We start from the raw sequence: 16728 nt of genomic DNA, 5'->3' as shown, positions 1-16728 counted from the left end.
AATCATCTCTTCCAGCCTTAAATTAGTTTTTGAAAATATGTATTGGGATGATAGGCTTTTATCACAGCTGATAGGCAATATTCATCACACCTCTGTCCCAATGCTCACAACATGCGCACATTCATTACAGTAGCCCTGCATCAATTTGAACAGCACTTAATTCATTATAACTCCATTACTGCCCGTGCCTGTTCCCCACACCAACCGTACCGGCGATTTGTCACCCGTGTCCCTGAGGGGACTCTACTCTGGCAAATCCCACATCTGCAGGAAACCTCTTTGTAAGCAGAGACCCAAACATCAGGGCAGAAGAGGAGCTGCGATGCCCATTTGGGCCAGAGCCAAGAGGAAGGAGAGAAGGTGACATGATGGGGAGACAGGTGACAAAGAGGAAAATCACTGAAGTCTGAGCGGCTCAGCAAGTTGCATTACAATGAGAGCTGCAGCGACAGGAAAGCTGCAACATCTATCATGTCCCGGCAGCGTGGAGTTGTCTACTTGGCAAAAAATAAACCTCAGTAGCGATGCGAGAGCAAGGACACGGTGCCCGGTCCCCGTGCCAGGTCATCTCGTTCCGTGCCATGCCCCTGTCACCAGCTGGCGTGTGGAAGGGTCAGGGCGGGATTTACGCTCCTCACCACGTGCCGGGAGGTTTACAGCACTGTAAAATGTGTGGGCTCTGAACAAAGCTGAGCTGTTCTGCACCGCCCTGCGCTTTCCAAAGCAGCTTCACGATTCACTTTAACGTGACCGATTCCCTTTGATCCCGCAGCTCCAGCTCTGCAGCAAGAAGCTTCCCCAGCAAAGCTTCGCTGAGGCGCCTGTTGCGGGGACCAGATGGCCGGTGCCAGATGGAGAAGGTGGCTGAGGAGGGAGATGCTATCAGGCGGAGTGAGCCACAGGCTCCAAACAATCGGCAATTAACTCAGGCTATTAGCATCAAACTTTGTCTCCAAAGTTCCCTCCCTTTGCCATTGGGCCTTCTGAGTTCTAGGTTAGCTAGATATTAGATGGGAAAAAGAACCTGTAGCTCATTCACAGCTGGCAGGCCGGGCTGAATTTTCCTGCCCAAGAGCCCCCATGGGCACAGCGAGGCCGGGGCGACGTTACTGGGGAAAAATCCCAGGTCTGCAAGAAACCTCTCTGTAAGGTTATTGCTGTTTTCTGTGTTCCCAAGGACACTGGGTGCTGCTCACGCTGCAGTGGGGATGCAGCTCCCAGGCTCCCGGCACAAGATCACTCATGGGTGGAATCAGCTTTGGGTCTGGAGCAGAGACCCCTGTGTCCCCTCCAGAGACCCCTGTGTCCCCCTCCCACCCCACCCCCTCGGCCAGGGGGCTGCACACAGGTCCCAACACCCCCCGTCCGTCTCCCAGCAGCCCCCCAGATCTTACCCACATTTCCAGCAAACGAATTAATTTCAATTTGTGGATGAAACGTGGCGCAGTGGAGCCCTGAACTGTGCAAAATCAGCAGGGTTTGTACTTTATAAAGAAGATTGACCCATAACTAGTAAATATTGATTTTTCCCTGGAAAGCTGCTCTCAGCGCGTTGCTGCCGGGCTGCGTGGCACCAGCAGAACAGCAGACAACGGCCACCGTTACAGCATCGGGCTGCAGGAGTGGATTTTCTCTTAATGACAATCACTGTGGCCGTGGTTCAAGGTGCTCTCTCGGGGAGCACGTTGGCAGCCGCAGCGCTGGGAGCAGAGCCTGCAGATTTCAGAAGCTTAAGCAGCATCGTCAGGCTGTGCCCAGGACTCTGGTTCTCCAGCTACAAACACCTCGTGACACACAGACATGTCCTAGTGACACACAGACATGCCCCGTTACTTGCCCCCTGCAGACACCCCCCGCTCTCCTACAGCTTGTTCTGTCCCAAGGGAAACACTTTTGGAAAGAGCTCTGGTTCAGATCAGGGGTTCTAACCTTAAAAAGTCAGTACTCAGCAATCTTTTATCAAACCAGCCCTCATCAGAACTGAAATTACAACCAGGAAAACCACTTTTTCTCATGGAACCAGCTGCAAAAGTGGTCGATTCTATGAAGTGCTTAGAAAATTTTACTTACTAGAAAAAAAATAAAAAAAAGGCATAAGTTCAGTATGAATTAGAACAAGAACTAAGGGGGGCAGCCCTAAATATAACGTTGCATATTTACAGAGGCACCTCAACATTCGGTGGTTTCATCTCTGGGTTTTTGTACCACTGCAAGCTTGTGCGAGGCGAACCTAGAAAGAAAGAGAAATGAGTCAGCATTCAGAGACACTTTGATAGCCCACAACCACTTACAACTCCTGCCTGAAGTAGAAAACACTTTCAGTTTTGATTTGGTTTTTCAAAATGTTGACAATAGTTCTTTTTCAAGAAGCATGTGGCTCATCCAGTTTGTATTAAGCTGGATGTGATGTGAAGCTGCTCCCCCTCCTGCCCTTTTCAGGTCATACCGCTTCTTGGCCAGTGACATGAGCCAAAATACAGGACAAGGAGAAGGACGGAAGGAGTTTCTACTACAGCTCCACAGTCCAGTGACTAATGACAGTGACAACAGTGCCCGACAACTGCAGGTCAGGGCTGACCAAACCACAGACTTACCGAGAGTTTCTTCATAATCCCTTGGGCCTCTGGATCCAGATTAAGAAGATTCTTTTTGGTCAAATCATTTGCTGTTAAACAAATGCTCTATAAAGAAGAAAAAAGGCAAGCAAATATTAGGTTTTCTGTTTTGTGAGCTGTAGTAGCCTGAAGCTGAAAAAAAGAAACCAGCCCCAGCAACAAAACCAAAGCCTGAACAGAACCAACCAACCAAAACACACAAACCTAGAAAAATAAAAGAGAAATCAAATCCAAGTAGATTAGGAGACCTCGTACAGGCAGAGAACATTCAGCTTGACCAAAAGCTTATCTCCTGCCTTCCTCGCAGCACATTAACATGTTACTGCCAGCAGCAGTGACTTCCACGAGTGCCCAGCAAAACATTGTTCTACATTCTGCTTGGACCAGTTTGAGCAGCTCCTGCCTCTGACTCAAAATCTCTCCAGGTTCTTTTTAGTCCATCTCAATCCCTTGATAAACTGGCACAACGAAAGAGACGAGGGGATGACCTGAAACTGGGCAGGGCCCCCAGGAAGCAACAAGCTGACCCTTCAGCACAGATTTTACAGGTTAAAGCTGCTGCCTCACCTGCCCTCCTCCCACAGGGACCTTGATGCAGATGTCGCTGCTGTCAGCGAGGGGGCTGCCGTTGGCAGAGATGGTGTAGACACGTTCGTTTACCGCTGGCGTGCGCAAACCCGGCGTCTTGAAGACTCTGAAACCAAAAGTTACAGGTAAGTAATTTCACTGCAATTGCTCGAAGCACTTTGACTACAAATCTTTCATTAAAGAGACACTAAAGATTATGTGCCAATAGATGACAGGTACATAAAGCAAAAGGCAAGACACTCCCCTGTATAAGAGATTAATAGAGAAACAATAGACACAAACCTGGAATCAAATCTGGGTGTTATCATGGAGGTGCCTCCCCGAGCACAGAGATCAACTGTATTACGGGTAGCTGGGGTGATAAAGTTGCTTTTGCTTGATCTGTTAGGGGACAATAAACAAACATCTGCTCACCAGACCACATTTAACCAATGTACAAGCACTAGCTTATAAAAGACTTGAAGGAGGTTATCGCCCCAGCAAAGCAGAGGCTCTAGCTGAAAAAGGCAAACCCCACAGCTCGGGATGGCTGGTCAGCACAGGAGAGGAGGTTGCCCGTCTTTCACTCACTGCCAGATCATGGATTTTTTCCTGTAGCATGGCACAACTACATCAACCAGCTAAACTCTACTCCCTTCCATGTAAGAGTTATGTTAGCACTATACGCTTATTCTCCACTTCTGAAACTCAGGTTAAAAGATATCCCCTATTACCTGTTACTGACGCGCTTCACTCTGGCTGAAGGAGCCCTTCTGCTCCTGGACGCTGGTGCTTTTTTAGTGGACGCCTTGACCTGAAACACCAAATCAGTGGTTTCACCCTTGTGTGACAGCTGAGGCCACAACAAACAGACACTTCCACATAATAAACTCCTTTTTCTGGCACAAGAGTCCAGAACCAAACCCCATACAAGCTTCTGTGACCATCCTCTATCCCTAGAAGCGTCAGGAAGTGACATCTGTGTTCAGGTCCCTTCTGAGCATCTATCACAGGGGCAGCAGCTCAGGAAGGCATTTACATCTGGGAAATAAAGGCACCACAAGTTGTAGCTCTTTACCTTTGCAGCTCTTGGGTTAATGTTTTCAGCTTCCAGGTCTCCTGGACATTGGGTGTCATGTTTTGCTTTCTTCGCTAGAGGAAGCAAAGGAGCTTCTGTTTCTTCTTCAATAGCTTCAAAATCCTGATTACATTTTTGCACTAGAAAGAGAAGGTGTTATCAACGGTTGATGAACCACTATCTTGAATTATTCTGAGTGTTTTAATAAAATTGAGTAGAGCTACTGCAGATAGTAGCGATAAAAGCTGAAGTATTTTTCTGTCTTTAAATAGATTGAGGGATATAAGTAAGAACCAAATTATTCACAGTATGCAAACTACAACAAACTTTCATCTCACTGAACTCCTCACAATGCTTAAGACAAACCGACCTTTCTGGATGACTTTTAAAGGAGTCTGGATAACTCCTGCTGCCAGCTTGTTTATTTCTGTTATTTCCAAGTCTGCCTGAAATTAAAAACCATCAAAACACCATTAGGAATATCAGTATCATAAACTTCTGATAAATCCACACAGTAAAGCAAACCCCTAATTATTTCCCTGCAAGAATACCCCTGTGTTTTCTGTTCTGCTCAAAATGGGACCTTTCAGTTGTTCCGGACATGAATCCTCTGCTGGTACCAGAGACACCTCTTACTGGGAAGTCTCAAAGCAGCATTTGCAAGAGCGCTGATGTGACCTCTGCTCTTCAACGCTCCTGCAGCGACGTGTAACGTCCTCAGAAAAACCAAATCTTTGGGCTGGGTACGTACCGTTGCGGCCTCTTCCAGCACCTTCTCGCTTCCTCCTTTAGCTAAAAGGAAAATATTTGGTTAAAAACAATACATATCTAGGTCAGTCCACACAGCGCACTAGACGCACTTTAATACGTCACCACCTGGGGGCAAAACAGCGGCACAAACCGGTGTCACCGGTAGCGATCGAGCGGCGCTGGAACAGCCGCGGGGGCTCTGGACGGAGATCCCGGCTGTTCCCTTAGTTGTTATTGTTTCTCGTTACCGGAGGGCAGCGGTGCCCTCGCCAGCCCGGTGCCCGGCCCAGCCCAGCCCGGTGCCCCGCCCCGGCCCAGCCCAGCCCGGTGCCCCCCCCGGCCCAGCCCAGCCCGGTGCCCCCCCCCGGCCCGTACCGAAGTACTCGATCCAGTTCATCTCACGGATCTGCACGGGCAGCCTCAGGATCGCCATGTCGTACATGTCCTCCACCTCCTTGACCAGCCGCTCCCCCTTGGCGCGCAGCCGCTCGAGCCGGCTCTGCACTGCGGGACACACGGGGCTCAGCCCGGGGCTCAGCCCGAAACCGGCGCCGCTCCCCCAGCCCCGATCCCCGGTTGGCCCCGTTCCACCCCCCCATCCCCCCGCCTACCCTCGCGGTCGAAATCCTTCAGGAACGCCGCCAGCTTCCTGCGCCGCGCACTCGCTTCGGCCTTCTTCCGTGGGGGAGCCATGGCGGCGGGACCGGGAATGGGACCGGGAATGGGAACGGGACCGGGAACGGGACCGGGAACAGGCCTGGAGCGCCGCCGCCGCACGTTCAAATCCCAACGTCCCCGCCGATAGACCAATCATAGCTCAGCACGGCCACCGATAGGCCAATCAGCGGTCAGCACGGGACGGCCAATCAGAGCTCGGCGCGGCTCACTGACGTCACCGGCCGGCGCCATGGCGGCGGTGCTGGCGGCGGCGCTCCGGGACTGGGCCGCGGCGGCGGGGCGGCGGGACGCGGCGTGGCGGGCGGCGCTGGCGGGCTGGGCCGCGCTGCTGCGCTCGCTGGCCGGGCTGGCGGCGCAGATGCAGGCGGCGCGGCGGCTGGCGTGGGCCGGCTCGCCCCTGGGCGCCTTCGGGGAGCTGCGGGAGCGGCTGTGGCGGAAGCAGCGCGGCGCTGCCGAGGCGCTGCTGGAGCAGCTGTGCGGCCGGCGGTGAGAGCGCGGGGCGGGCCGGGCGGGGCGGCCCCGGGGCGGCGGGGCCGCCGCTGAGCGCCCCGCTTGGCCCGGCAGGGCGGAGCTGCGCGCCGTGCGGGACGGCGCGGGGGCCGGCGGGGCCGCGGTGCTGCGGCTGTACGAGCAGCGGGCGGCGGAGCTGGGGCTGGCGGCGGCGCTGCGGCGGGGGCCGCGCTGCCCCTCGCTGGCGGACGCGCTGGAGGGGCTGCAGGACGTGGAGCGCTACTACCGGCACCTGTATCCTTCTGTGAGCGGGCTCTGGGCGGCGCGGGCCGGGGCCTTTTTGTCTTTGTCGTCCTTACCGGTCACGAAGGTACCTGGAGAGCGACCTCCTCCTGCGCCGCATCAGCTGCGGCAGCCCGGCGGACATGGAAGCTCTCCCGCAGGCCTGGGAGAGGATCCTGGAGCGCTACAAGGATGACATTGTCCAAGGTAGCTCTGCTTCCAGCAGGTTTTTGTAGGTGAGTAGTACAGATAAGATGCACGAAGTTAATGGGGTTGGTGTGTTTTTTCCTTCCAACTCAGATGTGCTTCTCAAGATCTCTCTGTTTGTGGACAACCAGCGAGAGCTGTGCTGCTCACCCGACTCCTGACAGAGGGGCTGATGCTGACCAGCTTCTGCGAGTGGCTGGTATATTCTGAGGTGACCACAAGGAGGATTTGAGGAAGCTCTACTGGTGCTTTTTGGGAGCTGAATGAGTTTGGTACTGGGTCTCAGTGGCAAATGCCTGGACTGTGTCATTTTCAAGTGGAAATGGACTCTTCTGAAGAAGAGGCTGAGCTAAACAAGCCATGAAGGTGGGCAGGAGTTGTCTTCAGCTGCAGTTGCCTGCCACGGATATTTTGTATACTGAAAAAAAGTTGAGACTTACTAACCTGAGGTGCACAGCGAATAAGTGACCGTGACATCAGGTCCAGCAGGCTGATCCCATGTCAGAAAGGTATTTAGGTACTGTCCTTACACATAAATAAAGCATACCAAATCAGAGCTAGGAAACAGTTTGCACCTTGTGCCTCTGAGTAATGCCTTTGTTTTCATCTCACCTCTATGTTGAAGAGTGAGGAGCAAATTTGGCTTGAAAAGGTAGTTGTGGAGGTGCCTGGACGCCTGAGTGCTGACACAGGCAGTTTCAGTGTGTGATACCTCTGCTAGGGCACATTTAAATCACAGTCTTAAAACATCATGTTCCCAGAAAGTAGTGGGATGCCTGTCTCTAAGTAACACGCTTTGTAAGAAAATGACCAAATAAAGAATTGTTCATGGACAGAGAGCAGCCACGCTTGTGCTCCCTGTTTTTGCAGCGAAGCGGCTCTCGAGCCCGGGGGTGTGTGACCAGCTGAGGGCACTGCTCGAGCACAGAACCACGGGCTGTTCTGTGCAGTAATAACTGCAGAGAGCAATAACGTCACCCTCTGGGCGCTGGTGCGGCTGCTGGCGTCACGGCCGATGGAACCAGCGTTTATTGAGGGCAGGGTGTCAATCTGGGTGGTGAGGTGGGTGCTGCCCCCAGTTCGTGCAGGAAGGGACCCGGGCACAGGTGGGGAGCTCAGGGGCTGTGGTGGGTGGTTCTCTGCTGCTGAAGGGGATTCTCTGAGCCCGCGTGCTCCGTGTCACTGCGAGATGCCGGTGGGTCCTGCCCACCAGCCGCTGCCCTGGCCCTGCAGCATCCGCACCAGAGCGTGACCGTGCGGTGAGTCACGGCGCGGCCGCCCAGAGCCCTTTGCTTGGCCACCCCCTTCCCAGGGAAGGAGGAACAGAGTCCTGCTGCTGCTGCTTCAGCTAAGATAAAGCAGATGATGCGGTGAAGATACTGGTTTGGCACGTCAGCCAGGAACGCGGCTTGTTCAGCGAACGGCTGCACAGCAGCCTCAGCGCAGACACTTCTGCGTGCAAAGCGCTTCCATCCCCGAGCGGCTCCGTGTCCCTATGACCCGTCACTGACTCATGTCAGCGCTGCTGATGCTGCAGGTTGCGTCGCAGCACTAGTTCGGTATAAGGCATTTATTTTCCTGTCCGCAGCAGGATGAGCCATTTCATCCAATCCCTTTTCCAGAGCTTCATTTCCAGCTGCAAATTCCTTCTGAGAAATTCACGTCCCGTGTTCAAAGAGCAAAAGTAACGGCAGCCGAGTATGGGGTCAGGAGGAGGCGAGTGACAGCAGCAGCACCTGCCTGGCAGGTGCTTCTGTCCCCTCCGCCTGTGCCAGACCCCAGCGAGGGCAGGGACCGAGGGCAGCACCACGGGCTCTGAGACTAACTGGTAACATAAAACAACCATAAAAATAAACCCAAGGGCCTTTGTTTTTGGAGCAGAGCTCTTAAAGTATTCTTGCATGGAGATCTGTCTTTCAGGAATGCAATAAAACCAAGTTAGCAGCTGGAGCTACCTTGTTAAAGTCACATTTTCAGGAAATACAAAGCTCATGCTTTGATTTTCAGCTTTACCTCCTGCTAACTTAATTTGAAAATAGTTACTTTTCACTTATAGGCAAAGCACAAACTAAAATCAGTTACTAAATTTGAATGCCCACAAACATTTATGGAGAGCATCTGACTTCTATCTGGGTAGTTTGTGTTCTCCTGTAGGGTGGAAGTCGGGTTCTGCTGCTGTGGTGTCTGCACAGCTCTGCCGCAGAGACGGGGACCCGCTGCGGGTAACTCCAGGCTTCCCAAAGAAGCCCAAAAGCTTCGCTTCAGCCTGAGCCCGTGGACTCCAAACAGACTTCAAGATTGAATTTACTACAAGGGTCCATCGTCAGGAAAACGACAAAGGATTTGGCACCTGAATTTAAGTGCAAAGTGAATTGGAGACAGAAAAATGTGATAAAAAGCTTTGTGAGTCATTGAATAAACCAAGCGGGGGTTTCACATGCCCCTGTGGTTTCCATGCTGATTCTTTGAGACTTTCATCCTGGCCCAAAGCAGAACTCCTTGGGGATTCTGCAGGGCCCGAGAGCTTATCCGCTCAGAACTAAACCAAACTTTCTCCCGCTGGTGTTAATTGGGAGTGCAGCTCTGTCCCAGTGCTCCCTCTGGGGCCGCCGGTTCTGCCCTTTGCGCTTCCGTATGTGCCGGTCCTGCGCAGGTTTTACTTCAGTCCTCCCTTCCTGCTTTTCCCTCAGCCCATTCCCTCCTCCTGGGGAAACAAACCCGCAGTAGGTGTCTCCTGAACTCGCCTGAACTCCTGTCCCCAGCACCTTCCCCACTAATCCTTTCCAGATGTGCAGGAACTTTCATGTTTAGCAGTTCTGCTCAAGTTCCTCATTCATCCTCAGACTGAGCAAACATTGCATTTCCCAGTATTATTTATCCCTGCCCGTCCTCTCATGTAGTTTGCAGCATAACTTCGGTTTTGTGGAGGGGATGGTCACTTCAGGCAGGGGGTATGGTCAGTGGCTTCTCCAGGTGACCCGTGTGTCCCGTCTCTGATGTTGAGTAGTCACATTACACGTTGATTGCAAAATGCGGGCGGTAGGAGTGTGTCCCAGCTTCAGGTTCTTGCTGCGGAACGGTTTGGTGCCATCGGTGCCCTGCGCTCCAGGAGTAGCTGTGTGCCGTGGGACAAAGCTGCTGCATTGTGAGCTGGTGGAAACACAGGACAATCCCCATCACCTTCCCGCACGAGCGGCACTTACGGTAGATCTTTAACTGCCCAGCAAAGCAAGTCTCGGTGAGACCGGGAGCTCCGCGTCCCCCAGCACAGCCGCCCCAGCCTCGCGGGGCCGATGTGGGGTGGCTCCCTCAGCCTTTTCTCTGGGCCACCTGGGGAAGGCAGAATGAAGAACAGCAAGCCGGTAAGTCTCCCAACCATTCTGCTATGTGAGGAATGAATCCAAGAGCCTTTGCACACTATTAATCTTTTCCAGTTCCTAAGGAAGCAAATGATCTCCTCCCGCTCCCATAAATTCAACATCTCTCTCCTGCTTCCTCCCCAAACAGCGTTTGAACTGTTCGCCAAGAGCTTTATTAAAAACTACAAGATGCAGTTTTGTTTCTAAGCGAATCCCAAACAACCGTGTTAGGTGGAGAAGAAACATTTGGTGCAGTCAGCTTTAGAGCATTTTTGTGTGCAGTCCATAGCACTTGTCAGCCAGAGCGCAGACCCAGCTCTGCACTGAGCACAACAGGACCTTTTCTCCTGAGGTCAGGAGATGAATTCAAGCTGCTCAGACCTCACGGTCTCCTTTCGCAGAGCACCTGGCGGGAGCTGCACGCTCAGCAGAGGGATGCTCACCTGGGGCCGGCGCGGGGTCTGTCCCTCCTCACCCTCCTGGCTCCGTGGGACGTGTGGCCGCTGTGCCCCATGGCGATGCTGCTCCTGCAACAGCCCCAGGACCCGCCATGCCAGCCAGGCTGCTCTGCTGCCGTCCCCTCCTGCTCTCGGCGGGGACGTGTCCAGAGGCGCTGCAGACCCTGCTGTCCCCTTGGCGAGGCCTGGCCAGTGTCACCTCCCTCGGAGGTGTCGAGCAGCAGGTGACCGTCCCCAGCTCTGCTGTGAGCAGAGAAGCTGCAGCTGGTGCTGGGAGGCCGTGACCGAGGGGCTGCGGGTGCTGGGACAGCTGGGGACACCGCAGGGACCTGGGGAGGGTGGCTCCGTGCGGCAGTGCCGGTGAGGTGTGTGCCGGGGACCCGCCAGCTGCCGTGTGTCACCGCCATTCCTTGGCGCTGCGAGCAGCGTGTCACAGCCTTCTCCCTTTCTTTTCCTAATGTTCCCTCAGCCTGAAACGCATCAGCCAGTGCTGAGAACAAACATTCGCGGAGGAAGCCAAAGCAGAAGTAACCAAAGCTGTTCCTTTGGCTGAATTCCTTCAGCTCGTCGTGTCCCGCTACTGCGTTTGAGCAAGACAAACCCACTCGTGCCCCACACACCTGAGCCATGGGGAGGGATGAGCCACGGCGGCCTCAGGTCTCGCTTACCTGGCAGAGAACATCACCCCCCTGGTTTGAAACAAATGAGAGGCTCCATTGTAATGCAAGAGGAATCCCGTGATTTTTATTGCTTTGGGTGAGGCAGCAATGGAACCACTCATCTGCTAACGAGGGATCTGCTAACGAGGGATCTGCTAACGAGGTCCTGCTGCCCTTGATGTGGGGGCTGCAGGTGGGCTGAGCCCCCCATTCCCGCATTGTGCCGGGTCCCGCAGCCCCAGGCGCGGGGAGCCGGTGGTGCGGAAAAGCCCCCGAGGCACCCGGGGAATAATCCAGACCAGCTTTTGCTGGACACAACTCCCCCAGTTCTAAAAGGCTTTTTGGTCGAGTTTAACAAGATTAGTCTGCGAGCTGCAGAGATGTCAGCTCGCTGGCAGGGCTGTGCTCGGGAGCTCCTCGCGCGCCAGGGAATGCTGCTGCTCATGGCGTTGGCCTCGGCTTCGCTGGATCAGGCTGTCGCTTTGCTTCTCAATTAGCCGCATCTGCAGGGCAGTAACGAGCTGGGGATTAGGAAGCCCAGAGAGGGGTGCGGGGAAGTTCATCGGTGGGGAAGGGAGCTCCCTGCACCCCCAGCCCCAGGGCTGTCCCCGCCGGGAGCCCCGTGTCGCCGCAGCGGTGACACCGCACAGCTCCTGCTGCTCAGACTGTGTTCTGTAAAGCTCCAGTTTAGATCTGCGCTGACATTATTGAAGCTACTGGTAGTAAAACATGTCACTACTGGGGCCAGGGCCACATCTGATCCTGTGAGGGGAAAGCAAAAAAAATAAACAACCCCCCCAAAAAGTCCCAAATGAAACCAAACACATATTGAGAGAAGGGCTGGATCTCTAGGGATGCAGAGCACTCGGTCCCACTGCCCACCCCACTGAGAGGCTCCTCCCAGCCCTGCCGCCCGGGCCGTGCGGAGGGGACGAGCGGCGCACGGGGGTCACGGCTTCCCGGTGCCACATCATCGTGCAAGTGTTCAACGCTCCCAGTGCAACGAACCACAAACAAACGCTGCTGATGCCTTTGCCATCCCGTCAGGGATTAGTACACGCTGGAGCAATTTGCATGGGGATGAAACTTGGACCAAAGGGCAATGCCGAGGGAATACGGTATTATATATTATTGCCAGTTGCAAGGGAACAGCAGCAGCCTCCAAGCTTGTATAACTCTGGAACATCACTATTATTAGAACGGAAAGTTAGCAAGCAATTAGCTAATTGCAATTCACATTGTCTGTTGGCAATTATAAGGAGAACAGCTATAAACTCCAACAGATGGAACTCAGATGGGTCAGTCTCTTTTTTTTTTTTTCCTTTTTTTTTTTCATTTTTCTTCCCCAAAGGGCATTTGCTATGAACTAAACGACAGGTTTGACCAGGGGTCCGTGAGCAGGGTCCCTGCAGAGCTGTCCCTGGCCAGGGCGACACTGAGCAGCCACTGTCCTGTCCCCATCGGCAGCGAACCCGTCACACACTGCAGGAGCTGCTTTGGGGAGCCCGTTCTCTCCAGGCTGTCCTAAGCGGGACATCTCCAAGGCCGGAGGGTTCACCTCTGTGCTCTGTGGCTTCGTTCAGTTACTCTGCTGTTGGGGGTACTTGTTTTGCAGCCCTGGAAAAGGGGGGAGCAGCGCAGTCCAGCTACCCCAGGTAGTTCTCATCCATCCATCCATCCATCCATCCATCCATCCACTCATGACTCTGTACAACTTAAAGTAATAGCTTCTCTTCTTTCTGCAGCAGTGACATGAATCAGTGGTGCCGCCCTGAATCTGATTTCTGTTCTGAGGCAAACATTTGGCTAAAGAACCTCCACCCTGCAGTCAGACCTGCGGCCATGGAAGCAGCTTTGCTCCTTACCTCTGAATGTCGGTGATGCCGTTGACTCTGGCAAAAGAGCCTCCCTGTTTCAGGTCAGGCTGATGCACATACAGGTACAGCTGTGGGATCTGAAACAAATTAAGCGCTGCTATATGAATTTCATAAATAGTAATACAAACCCACTGTACACCTTAGGCTGATATTAAGCAGAGGATGAGTTGGCAATCATCTTAGAGCGAATGCATGATATTGAAATGGAAACATCAGGTTTTACTTATACACCCCAGGTTTCCCAGAGGAGGCAGTTTATGGAGTGACCATTTATTAAAGACAAATGCTATCATTTGAAACATATCTCATGTAGAGCAGGGGACCGGCTGATGCGGAGGAGCAGTAACTGGAGCAGGGCCTTTGCGTTTACAAGCCATTGATTTAAACGGGCTCCGCGTGTACAGGAAGGTGTGATGAGAGCTGCCGGGTGCCCACCGAGCCGCCAGCTCTGCCCACCACCCATGGGCACCGAGTGCCACAGCCCAGCCCAAGCCTGCTTAACTTTAATACATATCTAACAGCAGACAGAGAGGTAATCCAGTTATCTCGAGTCACACCCGCCATGTGCTTAACACGAGCAGCTGCGGGATGGGGGAGCCCCAGGAGGGCCCTGGGCGCTGAGCTCCGCTCCCCAAACCCCAGGGGTGAGCGCTGGTTCCTGCCTCTGCCCGTGACAGTGTCACCTCCATCCCTGCGACACCGCAGTCTGTGATCTGGGGTCCTCAAAAAGCCTCAGAGGGGTCCCCAAGCCCCTCCGTTCCTCGTGAGACACCAACATCAGCACCCGCGAGGCACCAGCCTCATTTTCCTTCCGCTTCAGGAGTGAGTGATTTTGAGCTGCAGGGCAAATGTTAAATGTTAACAACTGCTGTTAAAGTCACATCTGCAGGTAATTTTGCTATTCACCTGGAAAGAAGCAGTGTTCATTCAACTAATTGAAAAAGCACATTCTGCTTTTCTGAAATCTTTCTGGATAGGTTCTGGCACCCCAACAAGATGGTGCTGTTTGGTCTTTACTTTTAAAATCAGAAGTCTAGGACAAGAATGTCCTTCGTAGGCAGTAGCAGGTAAATTTGCATGTTTTCTAGAAGCATAAATTCCATTTGCTGCATGTAGGAGAACTTTCTGGCTCAATGCAGTATGGCATTTGCAACCATTTAATTTGAATAAATTCCATTTCTATGCTCCATCCGGCTTTTAGCATATCAGCCAAACTATTTGTAAGGGACAGAATAGTAAATCCTGCCTGCGTTTCCTCTGCTGTGAGATCATCAGGGCCCTGTCATGCTGATGCTGTCCCTTCTGCTTTCAGAGCTGCTGGGGGTCAGCAGCTCCATTCCTGGGGACCTGGACGAACCCACAAAGTCCTTTGGGAAGCAGCTCTGGACAAAGGGGCCAGCGCAGCTGAGAGCTGGAATCAGACACCCAGCTGTGGCCAGCCTGGAAACACCATCAGTTTTTCAGCGACCCAAACAGGTGTCAAACAGCCGCGTCGGGGGTTCCCTGGTTCCATCAGCCAGTGCTGGAGCAGATGGCGAAGAGAGGGGTGGGGGCTGCCCGCAATGGCGGGGGGTCATTGGCCTTGGTCACTTCTCAGCTCTCCTAAGAGGGTTTCAAAAGCCTCGTGTCCCTCTCACCCCTACCCTCCACTCCTTTTCATTACAGAGTAGATGCCACCCTGATTTCTATGATTTCTCTAGTGACTTGGAACTTCTGTAACTCCACTAATTGAGGAAAGCACACGTACATTGCGGGCAGATGTGCGTTATCTAGTGAACATTATTGAGACTGGGGGATCTTCAGTAAAGATGCAGACGAGGTTAAGCTTTTGCTGGGGTCAAGAGCCATCGCTCGGCATCCATTGATGGGAAAACTGAATCCTCCCCTGCAAAACTGCCTGTTGCAGGTGACTTGTTCCTGGGAATGTGGCTGGAGGAAGGAGTCCATCCGTGCTGAGCCTGCCTGGCCCTGCACGGAGGGGAATAAGCAAAACCCCTCAAAAGGCAAATTGTACCTATCAAGGGACCCCTGGCTGCTTTATCCTCACAGCTCCACATCTGGCAGGGAGAGCAAGGGGGCAAGGGAAGTGCATCGCCTGCCTGCCTACGGAGCTCAGACAGGCTGGTGACAGCTCGGCAATGTAAATGATGCACATTAAGCCCTAAATAAAGTGTGAGGAACATGCTGGGGATCAGCAAATCCATCCTGACAAAAAGAAGCAGAGGACTGAAATCCTTTTTCCCCCAACAGACTGGTAAGTCTGCGCACTAAATGGAACCAAGTCCCACTGAAAAATGAGTCCTGAAGACTTATGGTTGCAGCCACCTGGCTCTCACCAGTGGGGACACACGTGAGCCTGTACCAGGTGAGAGAGCCCATTGAAATGCTCAGGTTTCATCAACCCCCCTTTTTCCACATGCATCTACAGCCAAGTTCATCACATTTCCCATTTCATTCCCCCATCACCCGTTTACCATCCTCAAGAGACGGCTGCAGCCACCCCAACTTTCAACAGAGCTCTGGGCCTTTCTTCTTTGCATAAGTGGCAGACTTAAAATAAGGCCAGGGTCTCTTAAACATGCCCACCTCCCAATAAACACAGCGGGTGAGATGTGTTACCAAAGGCTCTTTGTGTTTTTGTTGATGCTGGAGGGTCACCTGTCCCTAAAGGATGCTGGGAGAGCCTGCTGAGCAGCTCGGTCAGGAAGGACGCTCACATAATGGCATTTGGGGACGATAATCAAAGGCAAATAGCACCTGAGTGCAGGCAGCGGGGTTGGGAGGAGCCCAGGGGACGCATGTGCTGCTGCCCGAGTCTGGGAACACACAGCTCTGGGTCTGCTCCCAGGGAACACAGACGGCCCTGTGTTTAACGCAAAACAGGAGCCAGCCCGGCTCGCTGCAGTTTGCACCGTTAATTCCCCAGCAGGTTTCTGTGCCCGCTCTCTCTGCCGAGCCACCTGCTCCAGCAGACTCATATTTTGCAGGGAAAGCTTTTCAAAAGAGACGAGCACCTGGACCGAGCCTGCAGGCGGCTGCTGTCGGCAGCTTGGGGCAGACCCAGCAGCTTGTCCTCCCGCACGAGAAGGAAAGCGCTGGCAGTGGGAGGCTGAGCATCGCACCCCAGGTCGGCACATCCATCCCTCTGCTCAGGGTCGCCGATGCTCTTGGCTCCCCTGGGACCAAGCTTTCCATTCCAGAAGACTATTTGGGTGAGAGATCAGTAACGCTGCTAAGGCAGAAATCCCCACAGAGTGGGTCCCCAGAGCTCCATGTCACCCGGACAAGGGCCATCCTGCTCCACCAGCCCCTGGCTCCATCCCCGCAGGGCACCAGCCCTGCCCAGCGAGGTGATGGAGGCTGTGGGGACTGGATGAGCCACAGGGAATGGTCCTTTCTGGGCTTGATTAAGACTGTGAGTTCTTTACCAGTTTGCTGTATGTTCTTTGTTGCCCTTTCATTTGAACAAGGGCCAAAAAGGTGGGATCCAGGTTGCAGGCATTTTCCTAGCGCCTCTTTCTGCTCAGGGGTTGCTGTTCTTGGTCTCATGGGCTGCAGCGAGGTTACCTTGTGCTCCCCACACCTCGGAGACCACGGTCTCCTCGCAGGCTGTGCCATTTAGGGTCTGTGCTGGGGGCAGGCGGTTCCCGTCCCCGGACACGGGGCCACGCTGCCAGCACGAGGTGCTGGTTTCGAGTGCAGGAGGCTGCCAGGACACCTCACCAGATGCACATTGTCTCTTTGTTCC

At 53.6% G+C, this 16728-nt stretch overlaps 3 protein-coding genes across 3 annotated transcripts in view; 1 reads left to right on the top strand and 2 right to left on the bottom strand.

Moving 5' to 3' along the window:
- UTP11 (UTP11 small subunit processome component) overlaps positions 1-16728 on the bottom strand; it is a 175802-nt gene that overhangs the window by 122783 nt on the left and 36291 nt on the right. The window lies entirely within an intron of this gene.
- On the bottom strand, positions 2036-5847 carry CDCA8 (cell division cycle associated 8). The gene is made up of 10 exons (XM_082071653.1): positions 5622-5847; positions 5386-5514; positions 5012-5052; positions 4631-4706; positions 4261-4400; positions 3917-3996; positions 3486-3584; positions 3183-3309; positions 2595-2681; positions 2036-2230 (listed from the first exon to the last, which is right to left on the bottom strand). Exons 1-10 carry the CDS (start codon positions 5701-5703, stop codon positions 2186-2188), a joined length of 906 nt encoding a protein of 301 aa, XP_081927779.1. The 5' UTR covers positions 5704-5847; the 3' UTR covers positions 2036-2185.
- Positions 5912-7460, top strand: AIRIM (AFG2 interacting ribosome maturation factor). The gene is made up of 4 exons (XM_082071669.1): positions 5912-6174; positions 6253-6432; positions 6509-6627; positions 6721-7460. The coding sequence occupies exons 1-4, from the start codon at positions 5918-5920 to the stop codon at positions 6786-6788; spliced, it is 624 nt and encodes a 207-aa protein (XP_081927795.1). The 5' UTR covers positions 5912-5917; the 3' UTR covers positions 6789-7460.

This window comes from Streptopelia decaocto, assembly GCF_964273445.1.
Source record: "Streptopelia decaocto genome assembly, chromosome: 23".
Lineage (NCBI taxonomy): Eukaryota > Metazoa > Chordata > Aves > Columbiformes > Columbidae > Streptopelia > Streptopelia decaocto.
The sequence above is the reverse complement of the archived record's forward strand: the minus strand, read 5'-3'. Positions and strand labels throughout refer to the sequence as shown.

Coding starts and splice junctions, on each gene's coding strand:
- CDCA8 (XM_082071653.1), bottom strand. CDS start 5,703: ATGGCTCCCCCACGGAAGAAGGCCGAAGCGAGTGCGCGGCGCAGGAAG. Junction 5,053..5,385: donor GAACTGGATCGAGTACTTCG/GTACGGGCCGGG, acceptor TTTTCCTTTTAG/CTAAAGGAGGAAGCGAGAAG. Junction 3,585..3,916: donor GTGAAGCGCGTCAGTAACAG/GTAATAGGGGAT, acceptor GTCCCCTAACAG/ATCAAGCAAAAGCAACTTTA.
- AIRIM (XM_082071669.1), top strand. CDS start 5,918: ATGGCGGCGGTGCTGGCGGCGGCGCTCCGGGACTGGGCCGCGGCGGCG. Junction 6,175..6,252: donor GAGCAGCTGTGCGGCCGGCG/GTGAGAGCGCGG, acceptor TTGGCCCGGCAG/GGCGGAGCTGCGCGCCGTGC. Junction 6,628..6,720: donor CAAGGATGACATTGTCCAAG/GTAGCTCTGCTT, acceptor CTTCCAACTCAG/ATGTGCTTCTCAAGATCTCT.